This window comes from Cyclospora cayetanensis, unplaced genomic scaffold, assembly GCF_002999335.1.
Source record: "Cyclospora cayetanensis isolate NF1_C8 unplaced genomic scaffold, CcayRef3 CcayRef3_contig_44, whole genome shotgun sequence".
Taxonomy (NCBI): domain Eukaryota; phylum Apicomplexa; class Conoidasida; order Eucoccidiorida; family Eimeriidae; genus Cyclospora; species Cyclospora cayetanensis.
Genome location: NW_020312414.1, coordinates 17687 through 42821, shown reverse-complemented (window position 1 = coordinate 42821; position 25135 = coordinate 17687). Strand labels below are relative to the sequence as shown.

Below are 25135 nucleotides of genomic sequence, written 5' to 3'. Positions count from 1 at the left end.
GGGTCACCTGCTGCGTCAGCACTGTACACTAAGAGCAGCGGAAGCAGTAACTGCTGCTTCTACCGGCCTCTACACGCAAAAGTTTTTTATCGAGTTCACACAGTAGTGCCCCCTCTGGAGCGAGCAGCGGCGGCGCTTGCTGTCGCAGCGCCTAGTCGTGTTGTTGCCTCCGCATGACTTACTTGGCGTCTGGCTGTTGAACGGTGGTGTACTGGCCTTTGATTCCCCCTACGTCTGCTTGCAGTTTGGCGACGCTGCCCCTGAGAAGTGAGGAGAGGTAAAACTCGCCCGCTCTGTAGCTGCTTCTTGTCAGGGGCCCTGAGGCGACGTATCGAAATCCGAGGTCCAGCGCGAGCTGTCTGTACACCTCAAACTGTTGGGGCGAGATAAAGGCAACAACGCCGAGCTGCTGCTTGCTTGGGCGGAGGTACTGCCCGAGGGTGACGGCGTCAACGCCAGCATCTCGTATGGCCTTAAGGGCCTCCCCCACTTCTGCCTCCGTCTCTCCCAGCCCAAGCATGATGGAGGTTTTTGTGAAAAGACCAGGCTTCTCTTCCTTTGCCATCCGCAGCACAGACAGAGACTGCGAAAAGGAGGCACGCCGGTCCCTCACAAACGGCGCAAGACGCGGCACAGTTTCCACGTTGTGTGCATACACGTCAAGCCCAGAGTTGACCAGCAGCGACACCGACTGAGGCAGCAAAAGCGCAAAGCCAAACGAAAGGGTGACCCCGTGAGCGGATGGATCAGACGAACGGGCGAGGGGAAGTGGAAAGTTGGGGGGCGGAGGCATCCGCGCTGTCGCACATGCATTCTGCATGCGTTCTGCATCGGTCATGGTGCTAACCATGTTGCATGCATGCCTGGACAGCATAAACACGCGGGTCGCTGCAGCAGCGTGTGCGGCGCCTTTCGCGTGCAGGGTAAGACAATAGATTGGGGCTGAAAGACGAGTTCAGGTTTTATTTTACCGATCGCATGCCCTGGAAGTCAGAAACAAGGCACTCGACGAGCATATCTGGCTTCTTCTCCTTAATGTGTCTAACTGTCTCCGCGAAGTGGGCCGCACCGCCGTCCGGCATGTCATCTCTGAGCCGAAAAAAGCGAAAGCCGCCTACAAGCGCTCGAGAAGGTCAAGGGAGAATGCTGCTGCTTGCACCTCTGGGCACCCCTGCACGGCAAGCCTCGAGCCTCTCGACGCGGTAGTTAGCGATCAAGGGGGGAAATTGCAAAAAAAAATACTTTACCGGTCGACGCTGGTGAGCACAATGTAATCGATATCCCACTGCGCAACGGCATCGGCGACTTTCTTCGGCTCTAGAGGATCTGGGGGCGGGGGCTTCGCAGATGTTTTAATTGCACAAAATCTGCAAGAAGAACGCATCAAACTAAAATTCCCAAGTGTCATCTCACCCGATAGGACGGAATTCCCACCTGCCATCTACTGCAGTATTCATTGCAGTATTTACTGCAGTATTCATTGCAGTATTCACTGCAGTATTCATTGCAGTATTCAGACTAGCACACACTGTACTCCACACAGCAGGTCTGTACACTTGAGAGGAGGGGTCGAAGCAGCATGCGTGTAGTGAAAATGTACCTGCAGCCTCGCGTACAAGTATCCCCCAGGAGCATCAGCGTAGCTGTGCCTCCCTCCCAGCACTCTCCGATGTTAGGGCATTTGGCCTCTTCACACACCTGCGCGCGCGCATACACCCGGCACTCACAGTCTTGCAGTCACAGTCCTGCACTCACAGTCTTGCACCCCCTTCGCCAGCCGCCAAACGTAGCATCGGAAGCCTTGATGACCCCTTCAAGCTCCTCTCTTTCCCTCCCTCCGCTTGGAGAAAACAAGAGCTGTGTCTCCAGCGCATCACGAAAGGCTTGACGGGCGTGCTCAGGGATCGTGGCTCCTCCTGTGATGTACTGTATGGAGCTTGAGCCCTCGGATTTGCTCTGTGAGCAGTGCAAATCGAGAGCCAGCACCCTTGGGAGCTGGCACATGAAACCAGTCAGGACGGGGTCCTGCAGTAGAAGGACCAACGCGGGGAATTTTGGGTTTGTCTGCTGAATTCTGTCCGTCAAGCACGCCTTCCTGCGAGGGAGGGGAGCATCCAGTGCTGCTAGAGCTGTTGCTGTTGCTGCTACTGTTGCTGACAGCGGATGCAGGCATCGCCCCTCCAGAGAAGCAGCAATTTCCGAAAAGAGGGGTGCAGCTGCGTGCTGCCGCCGTTGCTGCGCCTCCAGTTGCTGTCGCTGGCTCTCGCTGATGCCGCTGCAGCGGCTGCCGGCGCTGGTTCTTCCAGCTCCCGCTGCGTTCGATGCCGTGAGCCACAGCAAACGCGAGCGCAGCAGGAGACTCGGCAGCCGTGGCAGTAGGCCTTGTGCGGGCTCCCGTTACGAGCTGTTCATGGGAAAGTGCGTGCAGAGAGCCTCTGACTGCCTTCTCGTGCAAAGCCTTTGCAGAGACTTCGGCGTGCAGCAAGAGCAGCAGCACCAGCAGGCCCCCCCCCCCCTCCAGACTCCCCCGTGCCCCCATAGCGGCTGCCACTTTCCCTGCAGCAGAGGTGAGGCAGCAGCAGCGTGGCTGCTGCTGCACGGCGCATTTGCCCGTGCAGAGCTGCGCCTGCTGCTGCTGCCGCAGCGGCAGTACACTTGGGAGGCCATACCCGAGAGGCCGCTGCTGCTGCAGCAGTTGCCGCGCTCCGCAGCAGCCACGGCTTTGCTGGACTGTGTGTTGCCGGCTATCGTGCTTCTCTGTTGTCGGGGTTAGATGCAAACAAAGAAGGGAAACAGGAGAGCATTCCATCGAAAAAGGCCTTAGCCGCGCAAGGCGGGAGCAGTCGATGCCTCGGAGATGAGTCCTAGCCAACGGCTGCCACAACGCAACTCCCCTACACTTTACTGTGTGGCGCGAGCCTACGCTTTTCCATTATTTGAATTACTAACGCAAGTTGACAGGTAAATTGCTTATATGCATTAAAACAGGATCAGCGGAGGCACTCCCCCCCCCGAACGCTCATCTCCAACGGCCGCCAAAGTGACACGACACGACACGACAGCCGCTCCCGCCCCTTCGGCCAGTCACCGCGCCAGCATTAGTCTTCTTTTCGAAGTCTCCGCAGGTTTTAGCAGCGATTCTGGCTCTCCTCTTGGAAGCGAGGGAATTTTAGGTTGGTTGTGGCAATAGCACCCATTTCCTTCGGTTATGCGGCAGCTACGCTCTGAACCGCCGTCCTAGCTCCCCGAGGCGCTGCAGCAGCCCTCCAAACGCTGCATCCGTTGTCGCAGCACCTTGAGGAATGCTTGTGGAAGGGCAGAGCGGCTGAAGGCGGCGAGCCTGGCTCGTGCTGCTCGATAGCAGCCGTCGGAGTGGCAGCAGCAGCGCCAACGCGTGCTGCAGCAGCAAGATGCACGGCGGGGTATCTGCGCGCCTTTGGGGGAGGCGCCGACTGTCTCTGCCGGTGTTCAGCCTTCTGCTGCTGCAGCAGCTGCTGCGCGTGTCGGCGGCAGAGGAGGGGCAGGATTCTTGGCTAACGAGCGAGGATCGCGTCGAACAAAGCATTCCTTTTCTCGTAGAAGGGTGGGAAGACACGGTTCCACAGCTCCCCGATACGTGGAAGCTGCCTCTGACCCCGCGAGGTTGGGCAGCTCCTCCAAGCGGCAAACTCTCTGCTGCTTCTACATTTCCACCGTCCCCTGCAGATGCCGACGAAAACGGCGCACTAGATATCCGTGAGGACCACCGAAGCGACCGCAAGGCTAGAAAGCGGGGGGAGAGGGCGCGCACATCTACTTGGGAACCACACAGCCTGAGCCAAGCACCCCTTAGTGCGCTGAAGCTGTTTAAGGGGGACACACTAGTTTCGAAAAAGGAGATCAAGCAGGCACAGAGGGATCGACAGGAGAAAAAGCGGAACCGAGAGAACATTGCGCTCAAGAAAAAGAAGGAGGAAATCGAGACAGCGTTCAACGCAGAAGTGGATATTGCAGAACGGGGTGTAGAGCCGTACAAGGCCAGTACGCTGAAGCGCTGGCTGAAGCTTGCGGTCTATTTCCTTAATAATGGCGGCAAGCTGCCTGAATATGGTTTTTTAAATGACATCTAGCTACCTAGCGGCATCAGCCGAGGCAGCGTTTGTTCCAGGTGTTTCCGTGAAAGCTCGAAGGGGGAGCGCGTCTCTAGCTCTCCGTGCAGACTAGGAACGCGCCACCATGTTTAGGAGCCGCTAGTGCTCGGCGTCGAATGAGGCCATGCAGTAGGCTCAAGGGGACGTAAGCGATCAGTCTGATGCATTCAACGGCAAAGCTCGCGGCTCCCTCTGCTGTAGCCAGCAGCAGTTACAGAGGCTCCAGACACTACCCGTATATGCAGACGGTGTACACTCACGAGCGCGACGATAAATGTCGTTGCGAAGCGCGATAGCTGTTGATGCAGCAGCACCAGTAATAGGCATCGTGCGGCTGCCTCTCAGAGACCCCCTGGTGTGTGTGTGTGCGTCTTTCGATGGCGTGGCATGCAGCCGAAAGCCTGCCGAGCCGACTTTTCATATCCTCTAGACTAGCCCCCTATCGCCAAATCTAAAGGCCCTAGGACTGAAACTTATGCAGGAGAGATGGAGGGGAGGGGAGGGGAAGGGAGGCGGGAAGACTCCAGGCTTGGGGGTGGAAATCGCAAGGGGGCACCAAGCCAAGCTCTCACAACGCCATGCAGCAAACGTGGCTGTTAGGTTAGAGTGGCCCTTTAGGGCTGCTGCGGAGTTGTGCCGCCGTAGGAGCAGCCAGCTAGCTATAAAATAAGCCTAGGAATGCCGGCAGCTGTAGCAGCGCAGCTGAAGCTGCTGCGCCTTGAGATTGCAGCGGAGGGCGAGTAGGTACTGAAACTGCGGGGTGTGCATACACCCGAGAACGTTCGGAGCAGCTGCTGCTGCTGCTGGCGCTTCCTCCGGCGCTCAGCGGCAACGGCAGAGGTGTTCCTGCGCGAGCTCCCCGCCGTCAGCGCATGCAAACGCAGCCGCTGCTGCGGCGAATTGCAGTGTACGTACACCTCGAGAAGCTGCGAGAGATACGCGAGGCGAAGACCGTAGAGCCCCGCAGACGGTAACTCGCGGGCACAGTGGCCGCTGCAGGCACCCGCCATACGAAAAAGCGCCACCAACACGTCGACATGCAGCAGCAGACAAGAACGAGGGCGACAGCTTCAGTGTTAGAGCAACATCCGCTTGCTTGCTTACGTGAAGAATCCCTCAATAGTAAACAAGAGGACGATGCCAATCGCGTCTGCTGCAAAGTCCCTTTGCTCTTGCTTCTGCAGCTCTTGCAGTTGCTTCTGCAGTTGCAGCAAGCGCTTGCTGCTCTCCCCTCTGAGAAGCTGGATCTCCCTGCTCGCTGCTGTTGCAGCAGCAGCAGCTGTTGCTGCTGCCACAACAGTGGGCGCACCAGCCGACCCCTCAGGCACTTGCGCTGCAGGCTCTTCAACGCCACATGCGTCCTGCTGGGCGCGCTCCTGAGGCTGTGGTTGCTCTTCCCGTGCGTCGTCTTCGGAGGCATCTGGTGATGGCATCAACACCGTCATTCGCAACTGCATCTCCCACTGAGGACTGGCTTGTAAAACCTGCAAAGCAACCACAGCGCGGACGAACGCAAGACTGCCGCCTTCAAGAAAGGCCACTCGACGGAGGACTGCCTGCTTGACGCTATGCGAGACAGAAGCATCCGCAGTCGCTCTAACACCCCGTCAGACGAGCACTCACCCCTCCTGCCAAACAAGAAAGGCCCCTCCGAGAGCGCAAAAGCAGCGCGAGGGTGTCGGCAAAGTGCTGTTGTTGCTGCTGCTGTTGCCGTTGTATGACGGCCCCAAGACAGTCCAATACGGTGTAGGTACACTGAACGCGCATGCTGCCTTCGCTGCTGCCAGCGCCACTGCTGTTGCGGTTGTTGGCGTTGCTGCTGCTGCCCTCTACTAGCTCCGGGGTGAGAGAGAAGACAATGAGGAAGCTGCAGAAATTCACACCTCGCGCGCGCACTCTTTGTAAATTCAGGCTTCAATGCGCAAAGCTCGAGCGTTTTTGCGGAGTTCAAGGCTTGCAGACTTAGACGGCTTACGCTGCGCCCTCGCCGTATACTGGCAAAAGCAAGGTAGCTGCCTGGTGTTGGCGCTCCCGCTGCATGCGATTGACGAGTCGCTGAAGGTGACTTTCCTGCAACGCAAGTACCAGCAGTAAAGGGCCGAGTAGTAGCGTGCCTGCCTGCAACAGTGCCCCTTCAGTTTGGTTGCATCCAAACATGCGTTCACCACAGCAGTTCAGAGACATGCCATGCTTCTACACGGAGTCAACTCACAATATCGCGCGCCTTTAGTAGCAAATCACTCTGGCTGTTGCGCAGCCGCTGCAAATCGCTGCAGCTCATTGGCAGCGCCTCTAGAGCATACACCAGAGGAACCTAGAGACCAGACTCAACATAACAGCGAACGCAACACCCGCACATAGCAGACGCACAAGACGCAGGAGGCACAACTCTGCAAGACTCTGGCAGCAGCAGCAAATGCAGCAGTAAATGCAGCAGCAGCAAATGCAGTAGTAAAAGCAGCAGCAGCAAATGCAGCAGCAGCAAATGCAGTAGTAAAAGCAGCAGCAGCAAATGCAGTAGTAAAAGCAGTAGCAGCAAATGCAGTAGTAAATGCAGCAGGAAGAGAAGCCGCAACAGCAGAGGTGCCCGTGTATGGGGGCGCTTAGCGTACTGCTTGTGCTTCCGCTGTCGGTGTCGCGACAGCAGGTGCAACAGGCTGCTGCAGATCGATGGCATTGAATGTCGCAATAAGGAAGTTGACTGCCTGCAGCACCACGAACGACAGAAAGGGCGAAGGCGCATATAAACAGCCGGCTCTGCCACATGCCCAAGCAACAGACAAGCGAGCGAGCACTTTTCAGCAGCAGTAACGGCTTAACACGCTCACCCCGAGAGTTGGTGTCTCGCCGGGTAGGAGAGACAGCAGAGCACGCAACAGCTCAGGATACATCTCAAGACCACGAAGATTAAAAGCTTCTGTTGCTGCTGTTGCTGTTGCTGCTGTTGCTGCTGTTGCTGTTGCTGTTGCTGCTGTTGCTGTTGCTGTTGCTGTTGCTGCTGTTGCTGCTGCTGTTGCTGTTGCTGCTGCTGCACTGCTTGTGGCAACAGCTGGCAGCAGTGCAGCCACCGCCTCATCAGAAATTCCAAGGATCCCGTCCCACTGCAAACTCTGCTGCACTGTCGCAACCCCACTGTTCACCGCTGCTGCCGCTGCTGCTGCTGCTGCTGCTGCTGCTGCTGCTGCTGCTGCTGCTTCGCCACTTTCAGCCGCCACGGCAAAACCGTCCGCGACTGCTGTTTCTGCCAACGCTGCTGCCCTTGGATCTGAGGCTGGCAGAGCCTGAGAACAGATTCCACTCTCGCTCTCCGCCTTGTTATTGCCGCTGCCACTGTTGGCGTTGCTGCTGTTGCTGCAGCCGCCGCTGCTGCTGCTGCACCCTGTGCTGCTTGTGCTAGGGCTGCTGCATGCGCTGCCTCGACGCTGCGCATGTCCCCTTGCATCCCTCTCGTGCTGCTGCGGCTCAGGCGTGGTATTTTTGCTTGCAGCCACTGCCTCGGTTTCTGCCACTGCCGATCCGGCTGCTGCAGCCTCTGCCGTTGCTCTAGCCTGCTGCAGCAACAGTCGCAAAGACTCTTCCACTGCATCCTGCTGCTGCTCCACTTGCTGCAGCAGCAACACCAAGTCAGCACCGCAGTCCTGCTGCAGCAGCAGTGCCTGTAGCTGCTGCTGCTGCTGCTTTTCCTCCATGGCGTCTGGGGAGGAGACATCCTGCAGCAGCAGCAGCTGATTGGCTGCCGAAGCCGCGGCTGCGACGGCTGAATCTTCCTGCAGCAGCAGCTTCGCATGCAGAGACAGAAAGCGCCCCCCCAGATGAGTAGTCAAATGGTAAGGCTGGAGCTCCTTCCCCTGATCCTGCTGTTGCTGTTGCTGCTGCAGTTGCTGCTGCTGTTGCTGTGGCTGTGGCTGCTGTTGCTGTGGCTGCTGCTGCAGTTGCTGCTGCTGCTGTGGCTGTGGCTGCTGTTGTGGCTGCTGTTGCAGCTGTTGTTGCTGCATCCGCCGGTGATGTTGCTGGAGAAGCAGCAACTCGCGCTCATCTGCGAAGGCAGCGGCCAGACGCTGCAGAGAGTGCTGCGCGCGAAGCAGCGAGAAGCCCTGGTGTCTGCAGCGATGAAAACGCTGCAGTTGCTGCAGCGAAGCTTGCAGCTTCCCCTGTGTGGCATCTTCGCTGCACATGGAGATATCCTGTTGCTCTGCGGGTGCTTCGACTAATGTTGGCGGCTGCTGCTTCCACGGAACGTCTTCCAGCGCGACGCTGCTGCCTTGCTCTACCATCCAGTGCCGCTGCTGCTGCCGCTGCTGCTGCTGCTGCTGCTGCTGCTGCTCCCGAAGAAGAGCATCCAAAGGAACCGTCCTGGCAAGCTTCCGCTTGGGAGGCGCTGGAATCTCTAAAAAGCGCTTGAGCGAGCAGACCGACGGTGTGCGAGAGGCAGAGCACCCGCTTTGCGCTTCTCGCTGCGCTTCTCGCTGCGCTTCTCGCTGCTGCTCTTGCTGCTGCTCCTCTCTGTCAACCCCCTCTGCTACAGCTGCTTTTATATTAGGTCGGAGAAAATTCCTCGCAAGATGCATTCCCTTGACTAGCAGAGACTGTCCTACAGCAGAGGCGCGAGTCAGCAGTCCACCGCTACCAGGCTGCTCCTCTCCTTCCTGATCCTGCTGCTGATGCTGATCCTGCTGCTGATGCTGTTGCTGCTGATGCTGTTGCTGCTGCTGCTGTTGCTGCTGCTGCCTTTGCTCCTGCGCCTCGTGTCGAGAGGGAAACATCGCCTGGTCCAAGTCTCTCATGTACAGCTGCTGCTGCTGCACCCGCCGCTCTTGACGCCTCCAGTAAGCGGCATCCGCTGAGGGTTGTAGTCGCTGCACTTGCTGCGCCTGCTGCTCCTCCTCTTCGTGCAGCCTCCATCGAGCAGAAGCTGCTGCAGAGCCAGCTCCCTCTGCCGTTGAGCGGCAGCTGTTGCTGTGGCTGCGTCGGCAGTATCCAGCGTGCTGCAGCAGCAGCTGCTGCTCGGAAGCCACGCGCAGCGAGAAGTCAGCAGGTGTCTGTGCAGCAGCAGCAGCAGCAGCAGCAGCAGCCGCTCCAGGCAGGTGCTTGCTTAGCAGCGGCTGCGAGGCGCCTTGTTGCTGGCTCTGCAGTTGCTGCTGCAGCAGCGCATGCAAAGAGGGGGCAACGCATGCGACATCCGATGCAGAAGTTGCACTGGTAAGCAGCCGAGTCACTGGGCAGCAGACATCCTGCCGTACAGCAGCCTGCTGCTGCTGCTGCTGCTGCTGCAGTTGATATCCCCCCCCCTTCTTGCCTGCGCTGGCAGGGAGGGTGCCACAGCGCATGTGCGGCTGCAGCCGTCCTCTGGCGCTGCCTTCTGAAGAGCTCACTTGCTGCTGCTGCTGCACACGGAAAGCAGTATCTGACGGACTCGTCGCATGCAGGGCGGCAGCGACAGCATCAGAATTTCGAGTGGTGCTGCTACTCCACGGCAACTGGAGTGGCGGCGTGGCTCTGCCCACGAATGCCGACGTCGAGAGCACACCACGAGCGCTGCACGTGCTGCTGCTGCTGCTCTTGTTTCGCTTGCTGCTCTGCAATCGAGGCTGTAGGGAAAGTGTTGCACCCGACGGCTGTGGTGTCAGGGCAGCAAGTACTGCTTCCCCGGCTGATTCTGAGTTCACATGTGAAGGCTTGTGCACCAAGCCCTCTGGAAGCTGCTGTAGCGGCTGCGGCTTGTGCTGCATGGGTGCGAACATCCCCATGGGGGAGGATCGCTGCTGCCACAGCGTTCTGCGTGGCAAATCTTCGTCCATGGTGATTGCGTTTTGATTGCTTTCGCTTCGCTGCTTCTCCGCTCCTGCTACCGCCGCAGCAGCTGATGCCCCTGCATGCGCTTCAGCAGCTGCTTCTTCAGGTGTAGTAACACCTCACGCCGAAGCGGCTTTCTCCCGGCTCTGCATTCCCGTGGAGGGAGGCGTGTGCGTTGCACGACCCCAGCCAACGCTGCATGAGTTGCTGCCACTACTATGGCCGCAGCAGCCGTCAGAGGGCAGTGCATGCACTTTTGCTGCTGCGACTGCTGTTGTTGTTGCTCCTACTGTTGCTGTTGCTGCGGTTGCTGCTGCGGGGCCAGAGCAGCATGACGGAGGCAGCAGCTCGTCTGCTGCTGCTACTCCTGCTGCAGCAGAAAGCTGGAAACAATGAGTAGGTTTTGCATTGACGAGAGGATTTGGGGGGCGCAATGCAGAGGGAATGGCTCCTGCTGCTTGTGCATGCAGCGGCAGCCACAGCGGCAACTGCCAGCAAGTCGCCGTAGACGCTGCTGCTTCTACTCTAAAAGGGTTAAATACCCTGTTGTATAGTACTTATTGTTGAGAATCCAAAGAGAATTTCCTTGTTGCTGGAGGCATAATGAGGGATTTGGAGGGGGCATTCCCGCCCATCCACCTGCGGCCGTGGAACAGCAACCCCACCCAACCTTACATACAGTTGCCAGAGCATGGGCATGCCGTATGCATTCTAAGTTGAACTGGGCGAGCTAGCTAGGGCTATGTGCTCTTCTCAAAGTTGCGTATTCTGCTAACAGCAGCAAGCACAAGCGGTAACGACACCTGGGGCAACTTCCTTTTGGTATGACATGCTCCCTCACATACGCAGCAGTGGCCATTCATGCAACCAAAACAGACTAGAAAAAAAGAAAGTGTCGATCTACGCAGAATCATGCAAACTCAGGGGCGTGCGCCATGTTGTGATGAACACAGGGCACACGGGGTACTACTTACTCTTTCAAGGGGTTCACGAGAGGTTTATAGTGCGAAAACCGTGTCCAAACTACACAGAAATTCATCAAATGTTTCTCCAAATCACATTACCCTTCTTCTTGCCCTCACCCCACAGGATTATTGCTTGAAGGGAGGAAGGATGGCTGGCGTGTAAGTAGCTGCACCTTGTATTAACACCTGGCCTTCACACGCATTCGCATCTTTGGGCTTTATTCAAAAGCACCCAACATACGTCTAGGTGCCATGTGATTAGCTCAACGCTGGACCTGAGTTCTCGGTAGGGAGGTATTTTCCTGCAGACTCAATGAAACCATACTAGACAGTTACTGTTAGTGATTTAGTGTTGAAGAAGAGCTCCTCTTTCCCCCTCCCCGCACGTTCGAGAGCTTCCCCACAGCAGGGGAAAGTGACAATTTGAGAGAGCGTTGCTGCACCCCCTAAGCAACCTGAGCATTCACAGCTAGGTGCACTTAGCAAGTAGTGCGCATATATATATATATATATATATATATATATATATATATATATATATATATATATGTATATATAGATGAACACATATATGCACAACATTGCATCCTGTTGTATACAGCTCGTGGAACTGAAGATTTACGAACAGACAAAACAAGTAGTCAATAGCCACAAGCTCTGTCTAGGCAGGTTCTCTCTTTGTGCTGCATTCCAGGAGACTCCTTTATGGGTTTGAGAGTACTGCAGTCATACGGATAGTACATACCACTGAATACGTAGCCTGAGAAAACAGTGCCTATGGAAGAGGAGACCGTGATAAAAGTGGAACTGCTCGATTTCGCTGTACGGGGAAACGCCCACTAGACCTAAGGGGGGTGCTAGCAGGGGGAGATTACAGCCCCATAGAAACTGCCATTCATAAAAAGCATCTGCCTGGAGAACTTGCATTACAGCAAACCGCAGCTCATGGCTGTTTGCTAGTGACTCCCGCGAAAGTATTACAGCGATCTCCGGCGAGATTTCTGCCCTGGAGACTCGAAGGCATGGACTTTCCTCATGCCTCTGAATGTAATCATGTAGCGTCCATGCTCCAATTCACAGCCCCAGAAGTTCGCTCCCCCACCAACCTGTTCTCATAGTTACACGCATGTGCATATTCGCACACTCCTTCTTTATGTCCTGGCTCCAGGGGAATTCTGAATATGTAACAGCTACTGGGGTGAGTCTATTGAGCAAGAATGCACATAGAAGCAAAGCACAAGCTCGTTCTACAACGGAGCTAAAGGTAAGCCGCCGAAGGAAATCGTGGAAACCGCTGTGCATGTTCTTCCTTTTCCCACGATGAGGAGTCCGCGTGTGCCAGTCCCTTTTATCGGAAACTTACAGGCACACCGGCGAGCTTTCACTTATACAGGCTAAAGAAGCAGAGGAGATCACTATCAAGGAAGTGTGTCCCCAGCTTGTCTCCATGTGATCAGGTAGCAAGAACCAAGCCGCTGCTTTGGCTGGGAGGCTCTCTTGAAAAATCAACCAAGCGAGGTAGCCTTGAATGTTGCGCTCATGCCGCTTAGCGCTTTCCCCTGTAAAGTACTGGAAAATAAGACAACAGCTCCCTAATCTACCTTTGCGCGGCTGCCCTGCGTACCAACTAGCCTATTTTACGTTACTACTGTGAGCGCGAACTGTTGGCTCAAGTAAAAGCATCGCCACTGATGCATCGGGTGAAAGGTCAGAAGCGAAGTGCAGAACGCCGTTCGCTTTGAGGCAGCCGATAGCTGCTTCCCTGTTGCAGTACAACTTGCTGCAGAAGAGGGGAGAATAAAACTGCGCACCATTTCGCTAGCTATTTAGTTAGTTTGCTAGCGAGTTGCAACTGATTAGTCCAGCAATTCCTCAAGCCCTTCCGCGTCTGCGAAGGCACTGCCAGGTATTGCGCGTCGCTGCAGCTGTTTCTTGAGGGAACTTAATTTAGTGTCCACGTCACCTCGACCCTTCCTCTTCTTTCTGTTACTCCTGTTCTCCTCCTCCTCGCTGCTCCCATTGTCGTCCCTTGATGCAGAAAGTGTGTCCATGAACTCGGCCTCATCTTCTTCATCAGTCTGCCCTCCTTCCATTTCCTCTGTCTCCTCTGCATCAGACCATTCATCGCCAAGAGCACCCTCAGCGGCATCGGTCTCTCCATCGCTGCTCTCTCTATCTGATTCTGGCTCATCCTCGTCTTCGCTGGCGCCTCCCCCAAGCTGCTCAGCCTGCTTCGCCAAGAAAGCGTCCACCTGCAAACACACTCCCCGACGCAGGCAGCAGCAACAAATGCAGTCCAAACAAAAACGGCTGCGGCATTATGAGCTGCAACAGCTGCCAAAGAGCAGCACAAGGAACAACATGTACATGCATATATTATGCGTCATCAATGCACTGCGCGCTGCTTCGGGGGAAGCAACAGCTGTATAGCAGAGTCCTACTTCTTCATCGCTGAAGGCGTCGTCCCCCTCGAAGTCTTCTTCATCTGAACCTTCGGCATCACTGCCTCTCTCAGCATCTCTGCCCGCAGGAGCAGCTCTGCCTGCTTTCTGCTGTATCTGCCCAGCAGCAACGACTTGGTCCTTAACATAAAGCAGCAGCACAAGGCATGCAGCCAGAATTCACTACAAGTTGAGCGGTGGCGTGGATAGCGCTGTAACCTCTCTAATCGCAGCAGCAGTGAACATTGCAGCAATCTCTCACAAGGAAGTACTGGCGAATGAATTGCCTCTCCGGCTCGGCATCGTGCTTCTGCCAATATCGGGTAGAGTTAAGAGACACGCTTTGCTGGACCGGTTGCTGATGCTGTTGCTGGTTTTGTTGTTTTTGCATTTGCTGCTGCTTTTGTGGAGCCTTGTAGGCTAAGTCATCAAAGAGGCGGCTACTCGTTACACCACGCAATGTCTCCACCACGGCAGCCTCATCGATTGCAGCGGGGCCAGGCGATGTACTGCTGTTGTTGTTGCTACTGCGCTTGTTGCTGCAGTATGCAGCAACTAAACTGGCTGCAGCTGAGGCAATACGGGGGTGATAACTGGCGGAGCAGGCTGCGAGTTCCCACAACCGTGTCTCGGCAGCCTGCAGCGCATGCTCAATACAAACAGTCCACTCCTCAGGACGATTGTGACAACTTGCGGTGCTAACACTGTACTCACAGCTTGCATGTAGCACGATTTAGCAGGCAGCAATCCAAATGATTCCCGCAGAAAAAAAAGCACAGAGGACAGAGGTGGACCGGAGGCGAAGGGCATATACACAGAAGGAGCAGACGAAGCTAAGAAGCGTATATACATATATATACGCATCTCAACGCAAATGTACGCAGAGTTGCACACTGATGCGCAAATCCGCGTATTTTCATGAATACACTCGAAGTACATATCAGTTTTTCCTCGCATGAGGTTACAGCTACATGTATGTATATACACATACGGAGGTACACGGCTCGAAGCTATACACATACATTTATAAAGAGATAAAAGCAGATGAACACATGCATACAGTAGACAAAGGTATACCGCGGCCCCCGGTTCATATATATATATACATTGTCTAAGTACAAGTACATAAAACCACGTATAGGAAAATACATGTTCACATATGTAAGCACCTCGTGTTGTATATACACGCATCATCTATAGGGACAAGCTCGAGCACATTCTATTTTGCGTGCTCATCCAGAAAAGGATCATCGTTTGAAAGGTATGCGAATAGAAGCTGCACTTAAATGCCACAGAGGACTGCGAAAAGAAGCGCACGACGGTTGATTGGGGACAGCACAAAAACGCACCCTCGTGTAGCGGGGGTCCCTTTTCTCCGGTGTATATACGCAGAAAGAAGCGGTAGCATCAGAAGTGCTTGCAACTCGTGTTGCCTTTTGCGCTTGTTCTTCGGTGGCTTCCAGCGGCTCCTCATCTTCGGGAGCGTCCTGGTAGCAAACGCATGTGCACAGCACCTCCACGACATTTAACAGTTTAACATAAGCATCTGCCAGCGTTCATGGCCAGAAGGCAAGGCAAGCAAGGCGAGGTTCACGATTGCAAAGGGTGAAGACAGTTTTGCTCATGTTGACGCTTGTAAAAAGGTGCTCTTCTCACCGCCACGGTCTCATCCGTCTGCTGCAGATCCTGTTCCCTCTCGGATAAAAGCAGGCGCAGCTGTGGCTGCTGTGACAAGACTCCCTCTAGGATTTGTAGGGCAGCTGCTGCCACTCCGGGGGAGGAATGAACGAGACTCGTCTGCACACCAGCAGCACCAAAGTTACCTCCGCAAGTGCGCTCTCCAGACTCTTCCCTACCTCTTGCTGCTAAAATTTCTGCGGCTACCATGGCTACTGTGGTTCGAACAAAGGACTGCACTCTGCAGCAACGACTGCCTCTTCCTGTACTTCCAAGAGCCGCCTACCTGCAGAAGCCGCTTGATGAGCGCAGCCTTCCTAGAGTCATGACTGTCTTGCAGCAACAGTCGGAGCAACAGCACAAGCAAGCCACCGCGGCTTCCAGCGTACAAACTCGTGTGCTGCTGCTGCAGCTGCTCATACACTACGCGGGATAGCCTGTCTGGGCTATGGCTGCAAAGCAAAGCAAGGGCACCCAACACACATTACCGCTGCACCGACTACCACGCTTCCTGCAGTGACCTGCTGGCAGCAATGACAGCAGCCACAATGATAACTGTAGTGCTGCGGCAACATGAGCAGCAGCAACACGAGCAGCAGCAACACGAGCAGCTCAACCGCGGAAAGAGGCAACAGTGACGCACTGATAGAGGATCGTGAGGCAATGAAGAATGCGCATCGCTAGAACACGCGACGCAACGCAGGATAGAGTGTGCGCCAGAGAGAACAGCACCTCAGGTAGCTGATCTAAAGTGTCCTTCTGCTTCTGCTGCTGCTGCTGCTGCTGCTTCTGCTGCTGCACTGGGGCTTGCAGCAGTAGTGTGGCTGCCGCCTCAGGAGCCACGTAGGGTAGAGCTCTCAAAAGGCCAGCGAGCATCACACGCACCAAACGGTTGCAGCACGACGCGAGGTACAGGGGCGGCAGCAGTGCCACCTCCCTCTTGCTGTTTGCAGCTGCAGCCCTTTGAGGGCATACCGCTTGCTGCACATCAGAGTGCAGAGATGCTCCAAACTCCGCGAATCGACGGAAAACAGTCAGGTAGGTGCCAATAAGCCGAGCAACAGCAGGCCCGTCCTCTCTGCGCGTGAACAAAATTCGCAAATATCTCCGGATCGTCCCGAAGCAGCAGCAGAACGCCAAGTACTGCAGCTCCGTTTCCTCGCGCCACACCCGTTTGCAGCGGCAGCAGCGACAGCCACAGCACAGCCAGCACCGACACCAGTACCACACCTCAAGCAAAATGTTTGAGCGAACAAGGACTGAGAAAACTAATGAGCACTGTTAGCGTTAAGCGCGATAACACGCACTCCCTGAAGATAAGCTCGGAAAGGAATAGGAGACCCCGGTAAACGGCCTGCAGCCCAGTAGCAAACTTCGGAGGAAGTAACAACTCGTAGACTCGAGCTGTGGCTTCGCATCTCTGCTTTTTCTCGGCGTCGCTTCTCTCTCGCCTTTTGTGCAGCAGCATTTGCCGCAGCTCGCGGGCCCGTGCCGCACTTCGCGAGCACAGCGCCAGGCGGGGTTGGTGAGCAGAGTTGTTGCCTTGCTGTTGTTGTTGCTGCTGTTGCAGCAACTCGTTGCGCCTGAATCGAAAGCGAGCGGGGAGCCGTGTGCCTGCATGGCGAAGGGTTGCCATAAGGTTGCGACAGGTCTCAATGGCTTGGAACCTCCCTTGTTGCAGCACTACAGCGAGCCGCTGCAGCACGAAGTCTGACGTGTATGCAACTACTACTGGAAGCATTGGTCGATGTCTGCGCAGGAGCATCGCCAACTGCAGTGAGGCACAGGACGCCACCTGAGCACAGCAGCAGCAACAGCAGCGGCAACAGCAGCAACGACGAAAAGTCAGCCAGCATGAAATACAAGGGCGGACGCAGAAGCTGCACCTAGCTGCACCCAGAGTGCACCCCACACGCAAAAAGCACCCTGCAGCAGGAAAGCTGACCTTTCCCTCCGGAGCGCCAAGTCTATTGACAAGAAGGGACAACAATTGCCGTTCCTGCTCCGTCTTCTTGATGAGAAGCTGTGCAGAGAATTTCAAGGCGCGACATGCCAAGGCTGAGATGGCGTCCTCGGAAAGAACTTGCAACAGCTGCAAAAACGACAAGCCCACACACCCAAGGCACTCCTGCGCATGCATCTCCGCCGAGCACCAAGCGACCTGCAGCTGTTTGCAGCAGCGCCCAGGCAGTTTGAAACGCTGCCAAAGAAAGCGCAGCAAACGTAGCAGCCATCCCGGTGTATGCGACTACAACAGCATCCGTCCAATGTGCCTGATCGCGGTGCTGCTACTGGCGTGCTTATGTGGCAAAGGCGCTGCAACAGCCCCAGCTGAGGCAAGCGGCGGTATGGGCTGCGCGTGCAAGGCGTGCAGCAGGAGCTCGAAAATAAAAGCAGCAGCATCAGCAGCAAGAAGAAGAAGAGGGCGAAAAAAATGACGTACTGTCACGAATGAACTGTACCGCTGCGAGAGGGCCTCTTCGAACCGCCATAGGAGCAACAGCTGTAGAACGGTTACTGCAGCAGTTCGTGCCTTGTCTTGCTTGCCTGTCGGTTGCAGCTGCTGCTTGTGCTTCTGCTTTTGCTCATGCGTAGGCTTCTCGCCGTGCCGTTGCAGCTGACTTTGCACCAGCGGCAGTAAGGCCAAGACTCTTTCCAAGAGCCACTGAGGCTGTTGCAGCATGCCTCGCAACTTCCTGAATGAAGGCAGCAGCAAGGGCCCCACAAAAAGCTCGAAGAGCTGCGCTGCTGCCGTGTGCGCCGCGGATCTGTTCTTGCATGTAGTAAGCCGCAACAGCAGTAGCAAGCATTTGTTGCTGCAGATTGGAGCTTGCTGCGTCAGTAGCACCAAAGAAGACACTTCATCTGCCCGCGTAGGGCCCTTGTGCTGCTCGCCTTCCGCTGCTGCATTCTTCTGCCATGCTTTCCGCTGCTGCTGCCGCTTCTGCTCCGCTTGCTGCCGTTGTTCATGCTGCAGCAAGCCTGCGTTTCTCAGTAGCCACCGCTGCTCGGAGTCTGTTTGTAACAGTTCAAGATACCTCTGAGTGACATGCTGCAGCGCTCTGTCCCCCACAGCAGCCCAAATCGACCAATCCACATCGTTAGTGTTGCCACTGCTACTGTTGCTGCTACTGTTGCTGTTGCTGTTGCTGTTGCTGCTACTGCTGCTGTTGCTGCTACTGCTACTGTTGCCGTTTTTGTCACTCTTCTTCTTGCCGTCATTTTTGCTGTGCGAGATTCGGAGCTCAAGTACTGCACTCTCTACGGATTTTAAGGCAGCATGCCAAGGGCCTTTGCCCCAGGTGTCTAGCCACTGAAGCACATCTTCCTGCTGCAGCAGCGCCTCCGCTGCGTCTGCTGCTGCACGCGCTGTCTCTGAGGAGGACGCCAGAAGATAGGGGGCGTTCGCTGCAGCATCAGGAGCATGGCTGCCGCTACTCCCTTCCCATACGCCCTCCGCATCCCCTTGCTTCTGCTGCTTCTGCTGCTTCTGCTGCTTCTGCTGTTGCCACTTATCCCACCGCCTTGCTGAGGCTTCCTTGCTGTGGTGGTGTTGGAGAGCAGCCTTCACCTGCTCTTGTAGCCTCTCCCTCTCCTGCTGCATTGCCTGAAGGTCGGTGGGCTGCTGCTGCTGTTTCCGCCGACGCTGCAGAGGCTGCTCGCTTTTTCCCGCATGCCCCTGCCACCGCCGACGATCCCTCTGAGGCTCACCGCTTTGAGTGGTGGCAGAGGTGGTACACTCTCGGATTTTACTGCCACGCGGACGAGGGTAGCCCCCTCGTGCAGGAGGAGAGCGCCTTGCTCCCCCACCTCTAATTCTGCCTCGAGCTGAGAAAGCAGCATTGCTCCCTCGGTAGCTCTCCGTGCTGCCTCTCTGTGCATTGGCGTGTCGCTTGAGAATCCTGGGGGCCCCTGAACCTCTGCCCCGGGCTAGAGGCCCTCCCCGGGGGGCCCCGCCCCTGCGGTGTATGGACATCCCGCTGCCTGTGCTGCTGCTGCTGCAGAAGCTGAAACTCCGGGCTTCTGCCCTTCTCGCTGCTGCAGCAGCCGCTTCTACAGCGGATGCTGCTCGCCTCTCCCAGGATCGATGCTACCGCGACGGTTCCCCACAGCTGAACGCTGAGGGTCGGATATTCCACGCCTCGACGGCAAGCTCTCGCCTTCAATACACGACACTCTTGCCTACTGCTGCTGAAGTTGCCTCAAGAAAGAAACAAGGCCAATGGAAAACTTGGCACCCCTGCAACAGCCCCGTTGCTGCTGCCGCTGCCGACTCCGCAGGCTGACCAACAGGTGTAGCAGCGAAGGCGGCACACGCCTCTCGCTTAAAGCTCCGGCAGGCATTGCAAATGCTCTTTTTGCAACGCTGTGGGAAATAGCGGACCTGAATTAGGGGAAAGGGGCGTGGCAAGGGGGGGCAGGGGGTCCTCGATGCTGCAAGATGGCCACTACCTGCAGTGGCAGCGCACGCAGCCGCAGGAAGCGCCGCAAACGAACGCGCGACGAATCTTCTAGTTGCCGCCGCAGCAAATACATGACGAAGAAGCTGCAGCTGCCCTTTTCTTCTTTGCAGCATCGACGAAGCAACACGACTTCGAAGCGACGGGTTTGGCTCTAGGGGAAATGCCGCGGCAGCGGAAACTTAAGTTTCCTCCTCCTTTCATTGGTTATTTAGAACCCTTTCCTCGAGGACGCAGCTCTCACTGCTAGTGGTGCTGTTACCAGTTCAACTGTAGCCGCTGCTGCTGCGCCTACCTTTGCCGCCTCTCAAGGGGGTGCCCCCTGCACTGCCTCGAAGGTCGCTCTGTTTTTGCTGTTGCTGCCACTCTTGCACGTCCTGCTGCTAAGGCAGCAAAAATCACGAGAATGCTTAAAGAAGCCACACCTGAAACGGCGTCGGCGGGCTTGCGTAGGGCCGCATAATTGTATGCACAGTAATGAATTTCCACCAAGTTGTCAGGGGTGTCGTGGATTTCTGGAGGTCACACACAATAGGTTCCCGTAGTTTCTGTCCGCTAGTTAGACTGGCAAATCTGCAACAGCCTCTTGCTACGTGTGGGCATTGAGGAGCTTCCCTTCGCCCTGACAAGAGGATGTGTGTCTGCACTCTACTGCGTCAGGTTGAGGTTTGTTGCATTTCTCTTGCTTCCAGCCCCTAATTCGCCTGCCATGCCATACACTGGGCCTCATGCGATGCCACTATCCTTACCCGCTTCTGACACACAAGCCTTTTCAGTCGCATGAATTCAAGCTTGCTTGCTAGAGGCGTACGCGAGTGACCGGAGGGGGCGGCTAGTAAACAGGCGCCTTTTACAGTAGCAGGATGAGAACGCATCTTCCGAGCGACACCGAGAACCACTAGACACTAAAACAGGCTCTATGGCATGCCTGCACAATGATATCGATATTATTATGCGAGGATGCGAAAGGCTGGAGGCCTCTCCCCGCTTGCTGCGCAGGTGTGCAGGTCTTACTCGATATTTGTCGTCATTCTGTCCTCGCATAAAGTGCTCGTGAGCACCATCCACAATAGCAATGTGCCCTAGGCCTCATCACACCCTATTCATGCCATTCTGATGAGCTAAGAGGCGTAGATCCAGTGGTTCCCGCTGATGGTTGTTCACACACTCTTCGAGACTATTACTGCCCCCTACAGAAGTGTCTCACAGAGCCGTGTTGTGCAACGGCGTCCCTGGTATACAAGCCTCATAATACTGCCTCAAACCCTGATAAATACTCGTAATAAGGAACCTCAGAGGACACATTGCGCTAAACTTCAGCTAGACACTTCCTTCTGCCTGGACATATTTACATAAAGGCGTAGAGAATCTAGTTGGTTTGACTGCTCGGATTACTTGACTACTGCAGAGTAGCGCCAACCACTTCAATAAAACGCAATGTTGTGCGTGCGTGAGCAAGATGACAGGGTCAACTAGCTGTACTACTCGGAGTGCTCACAGGGTGTAACCATGGGCCCCCAAGCTGCCCCTGACTGACCCCTCATGTCGAACGTCTAAAGATTTCTGGCAGAAGAAGGGAGGCGTTGTTTTGGGAGGCACTTGATAACTTTGCATTACGCGCAGCCTGGAGTTGAGTGCCCCTACGGGGACCTTTGATGGATTGTTACAGTCCATGAGGGGCACCGTCTAATGTGCGCAGTAAGCTTGCTTCTACTGACTCCTAAAGGGGTAGCTCTTAACTGACTATTTTGTTCCAAGAAGGGCCCCTTGAGTTGCTCCCTTGGCCGCCCAGTGAGGGATCTTTTCTGAAGACTGCCCTCAAACTGCATCTTGTTCCTGCTTGCTTCCCACTAGGCGTTCAATGATTTCCCTAAGAAATACATATATGTATATATATTAGGGTTGCTCTTTGAACCAATTTCGTTGGTCTGTTTCACTCCCGATTGTCGTCTTCCCGCTCTGCCTACATGAGTTGCCAGCTAAAGCTCTTTCTTGACACCCACTCGCAGTTTTTACGACTGGCTCTCCGATGTGCATCCACGAGCCACTGGCTAAATTCAACTCACCTCTACAGTATTCACAAACGTATTTATCCGGAAGCGTCCAATTACTCCAGGATTCAGCAGCTCCTGCTGCTGAATCTTTTGTGCTTTCGCCAGCGGCGAACGGGCAAAATAAGTGCAGAGGAGGCAACTGTTCCTTTACTTAGGGCCCCCTGCTGCAAAAGCATGGCAGTACTAGAGGCTGCAGCTGCTCCTGTCTCGCAACCTCCTGAGTAGTGCGTGCTGCAGAAGCTGCAAATACGAAGGCTTCCCTGTCTGTCTCCACTTCGCAGCAAAGATAAGCGGGAGGAGGCCAGGCAAGGAAAGAGGGCCTCCGCACGAAGAAGGGAGAAGAAAAGACTGCCAACCCTTCTCGAGCATCAGATAGCTGCCGGTGTTGCACCTGTTACGCCTGCTCCCGCTGCTGCTCCTGCTGCTGCTCCCGCTGCTGCTCCCGCTGCTGCTCCCGCTGCTGCTCCCGCTGCTGCTGCTGGGATTCAGGTGCTGGCGTGGCGGCTGCTTCAGCCTCGCTTGCTTCTGCTGTTGCCGCTGAAGCAGGAGCTCTTGCCGAGGACCCACCTGCTGCCCCGTGCTGAGACTCCTGAACTGCTTGCTCCCCGCTAAGCTGGCTTTCAGCCTGCTGCTCCTGGTGTCTCGGTGACGTTTTCACGGGTTCCATGGCCTTTGCTGCCCTGTCAATGCTCTTCAAGTAGCGCTGCGCAACCTGGCCAAACCGAGCATACACTGGAAGGCCCTGCAGCACCAGCAACGACACCCCCGAGCAAAACGTAGTCACAAGACACCCCCAGCGCCAGCAGCTGAACAGCGACGGAACTGCCTGCTTTCGATCTTTTGGAAACTGCGAGCTCCTGAACGACCAGCAGCACACGGAGCCTCCGCGAAAGCCAACGCAGAGAGAGCAGCAGCCGCAGCGGCCCCCCTTGAAGCATGCATCAGGGCATGCACGCCAGCAGCAACAGCTCCAGCAGGAGAATGCCGTACCTCGAAAGTTGACGCTCTCGGCGATTCTCCCGTTCGCCCTGTGCGAAGCACGCCACGCGCAGACGAAAGATCGAGTGCCTTCCGGCAGCAGCAGCGTCGGCGCAAGCATCGCGTAGGCGCAGCAACACCAGCAGGCAGTCTCTTCTTACCAGGACTGCGCGCGGAGGAGAGTCTCCGGTCTGGAGTCTCCGGCTCTGCTTGCGGCTCTGTTCCTGCTTGTGCAGTCTTCAGCGTGTCTTCAGGGGAGGCAGGCCCCTCCTGCGCATCCTGATATTCCCCTGGACTCTCCTCGGCGTCATCTCCTCCGTCATCCTGACTCAGCGAGACACCTTCAGAGGAGTCTTTCGACGCGGAGTCGCCAGCAGCGCGAACGGGGGAGCTGTTGGAGGGACTGCCGCAGCGTCCAGTGAGCTGCAGCCACTCCTCCTGAGAGGTTCCCGTGAGAGACTGCAGCTGGAGGGGAGCTCCCTCGTCTCCCAGATCGTAAATGCTGCAGGTGGGGTGCCGAGGAAACGAGGCACCCCTGGATGCACCTCTCGAGGGAGCCTCCTCGATCGAGTCTTCCCGGTCCAAATAGTAATACTCCACGCGGGATGCATCGGGTAGACTCTGGAGGGGACAGCGCCACAAGCACAGCCAGTTGCAACAGCCGATGCACCGAAAGAAGCAACAAAAAGGCGTCCTTCGATTCTACGCAACGCTGCAAAGGCGTCTCTAGCCGCGCGCAAACACAACGCAAGCAGCTGCAGTACCCAGCAGCAGAAGAAGAAGGGCTCACGTGGGGGTGCCCGCTGGACTTGCTTCGCAAGGCTTCGTTCCCTGCACGAACATACGCAGCACGCGCGCGGTGTGTGAACAGACACTGGGCACAAAGAGCGCTCTGCGTCCTCGTAGGAGAAGGGAAAAGATGCTGCGACTTCCAGCAGCGCTGAACACCCCAGCGGTAGACCTGTAAGTACACTCCTCGGAGACGCATGGTCTTGCTGGTTCCGCCGCTGCTGCCGGCTGTCGCTAGGAGAGGCGACTTCTAACGGAGGCGGCTCGTCAACAGGCCCCTTTAGAGGCTGCTGCTGCTGGGGTGTGTCGAGGTGATGCGCCTCTAGCCGTGCCCTTTGCTGCAGCAAAGCGACTTGGCGCTGCAGCTCCTGTTGCTGCCGCTCCTGCTGCTGGATCACAAGCTCCTGCTGCTGCACCTTCTGCAGAAGAAACTGCACCGTGAGGCTTTGCTGCGCTTCTGGTCCGTTAGCGACTGGCCACTCAGCAACTGGCAGGGGTAGCGGGTGCTGCAACTTTTTCCGCTGCTGCTGCTGCGCTGGAAGCTCCTTGTGAAGAGCAACTCGCGAAGGAGCAAAGCCACATAAGCAAATGTCGACATCCGAGAGGGTCCTGCTGCTACACTGCTGAGAAAAGGCAGCATAAGCATCGGGGCACGTCGAGAAACTTTTATGCTTCTGCTGCTGCAGTTGCTCCTGCTGCAGTTGCAGTTGCGTTTGCTGCTGCTGCTGATGTTGCTGCTGCAGTTGCTCCTGCTGCAGTTGCAGTTGCGTTTGCTGCTGCTGCTGCTGTTGCTGCTGCTGTTGCTGCTGCTGCAGGTGCAGTTGCGTTTGCGTCTGCTGCTGCTGTTGCTGCTGCAGTTGCTCCTGCTGCAGGTGCAGTTGCGTTTGCTGCTGCTTCTGCTGGGCCCATGCGTGGAAGCCATCTGAATATCTGTGACGGTGCAGAGGATCTTGTTGTTGCAGACTCTGCAGCCTCTGCATTTGCTGGTATTGCTGCTGCTGGTGCACTAGCCACTGCTGCTGCACATACCGTTTCTGCTGATCCGTCTCTTGCTGGTACTGCAGCTGCAGCATCTGCTGCTGCTGCGGGAGCGACCCCAGGGGGGAGAAGAAAGTACTTTCCGCCGGGAGCCAAGTCACGCAGTTTCCCTGCTGCTGCACCCGTAAATGCATGCACTCTTGCGCCTGCTGCTGCAAGCCTGTCGGATCGATGTTCTCTGCGGAGCGCCGACGAACTGGCACCATGTAGCAGCGCTCCCTTGCACAAGGGCCCCCCGACATTCGCCGCTCCTTCTGCAGATGCTGCCTCTGAAACTGCTGCATCTCTGGCATCGGGGGAGAAGCAGACGAGCTACTGCGAGAGTTTCGAATAAGCTCTGCAGGGAAGCTCCAGGGACTGTCCACAACACACGGCTTTCTGATGCCAGTCGGTACATATCTGCAGCGGCAACAGCCACACAACAAGACAAAAAAACAGCAAATACAGCGCAGCAGCACTTAGCAGCAGCACTTAGCAGCAGCGCCTTTCAATGAGACGCCTGACGCTGCCCATAATACAGGGGAAAGGACACTGTCAGGCAGCGGTGCGCTTGCCCTCGCTCGCACTGCGTCGCAGCAGCATGCATGCATGCATGCATGCATGCATCGGGTCGAATCTGAATTCTGAATTTCGAAAGGGAGACGAAAAAAGGCTCGCGCGAATAGTACACTCGTGTCGTGCCTGCACTGGCCGCGTCGAATACTGCTGCAGCAGTGCGCATCGACGATGATAGAGAGATCTCACTCGAGAGAATACGCATAGACGGTGCCTTGCTGCTTTCCGCGAACCTGGCGAGCACCCTGCAGTGTC

The 25135-nt window shown here is 56.1% G+C and overlaps 5 protein-coding genes across 5 annotated transcripts; 1 reads left to right on the top strand and 4 right to left on the bottom strand.

The window, feature by feature from the left end:
* Nucleotides 1-178: 178 nt before the first annotated feature.
* LOC34621047 (lipoyl synthase 2, mitochondrial) lies at nt 179-3197 on the bottom strand. The gene is made up of 6 exons (XM_026334519.1): nt 3146-3197; nt 1928-2223; nt 1601-1698; nt 1248-1367; nt 972-1089; nt 179-691 (listed from the first exon to the last, which is right to left on the bottom strand). Exons 1-6 carry the CDS (start codon nt 3195-3197, stop codon nt 179-181), a joined length of 1197 nt encoding a protein of 398 aa, XP_026190304.1.
* Nucleotides 3198-3410: 213 nt separating this feature from the next.
* Nucleotides 3411-4109, top strand: LOC34623823. Its single transcript, XM_026334518.1, has 2 exons — nt 3411-3422; nt 3624-4109. The coding sequence occupies exons 1-2, from the start codon at nt 3411-3413 to the stop codon at nt 4107-4109; spliced, it is 498 nt and encodes a 165-aa protein (XP_026190303.1).
* Nucleotides 4110-6101: 1992 nt separating this feature from the next.
* On the bottom strand, nt 6102-9032 carry LOC34623822 (antifreeze protein Maxi). Its single transcript, XM_026334517.1, has 7 exons — nt 8850-9032; nt 8480-8517; nt 7462-7552; nt 6959-7411; nt 6743-6835; nt 6343-6444; nt 6102-6200 (listed from the first exon to the last, which is right to left on the bottom strand). The coding sequence occupies exons 1-7, from the start codon at nt 9030-9032 to the stop codon at nt 6102-6104; spliced, it is 1059 nt and encodes a 352-aa protein (XP_026190302.1).
* Nucleotides 9033-12744: 3712 nt separating this feature from the next.
* On the bottom strand, nt 12745-22187 carry LOC34623821 (adenylate cyclase, terminal-differentiation specific). The gene is made up of 5 exons (XM_026334516.1): nt 22056-22187; nt 21921-21968; nt 13592-13966; nt 13240-13470; nt 12745-13140 (listed from the first exon to the last, which is right to left on the bottom strand). Exons 1-5 carry the CDS (start codon nt 22185-22187, stop codon nt 12745-12747), a joined length of 1182 nt encoding a protein of 393 aa, XP_026190301.1.
* A 113-nt stretch (nt 22188-22300) lies between these two features.
* Nucleotides 22301-24459, bottom strand: LOC113146610 (mediator of RNA polymerase II transcription subunit 15-like). The gene is made up of 5 exons (XM_026334515.1): nt 24364-24459; nt 24040-24132; nt 23460-23910; nt 22660-23070; nt 22301-22524 (listed from the first exon to the last, which is right to left on the bottom strand). The coding sequence occupies exons 1-5, from the start codon at nt 24457-24459 to the stop codon at nt 22301-22303; spliced, it is 1275 nt and encodes a 424-aa protein (XP_026190300.1).
* Between the last annotated feature and the right edge of the window lie 676 nt (nt 24460-25135).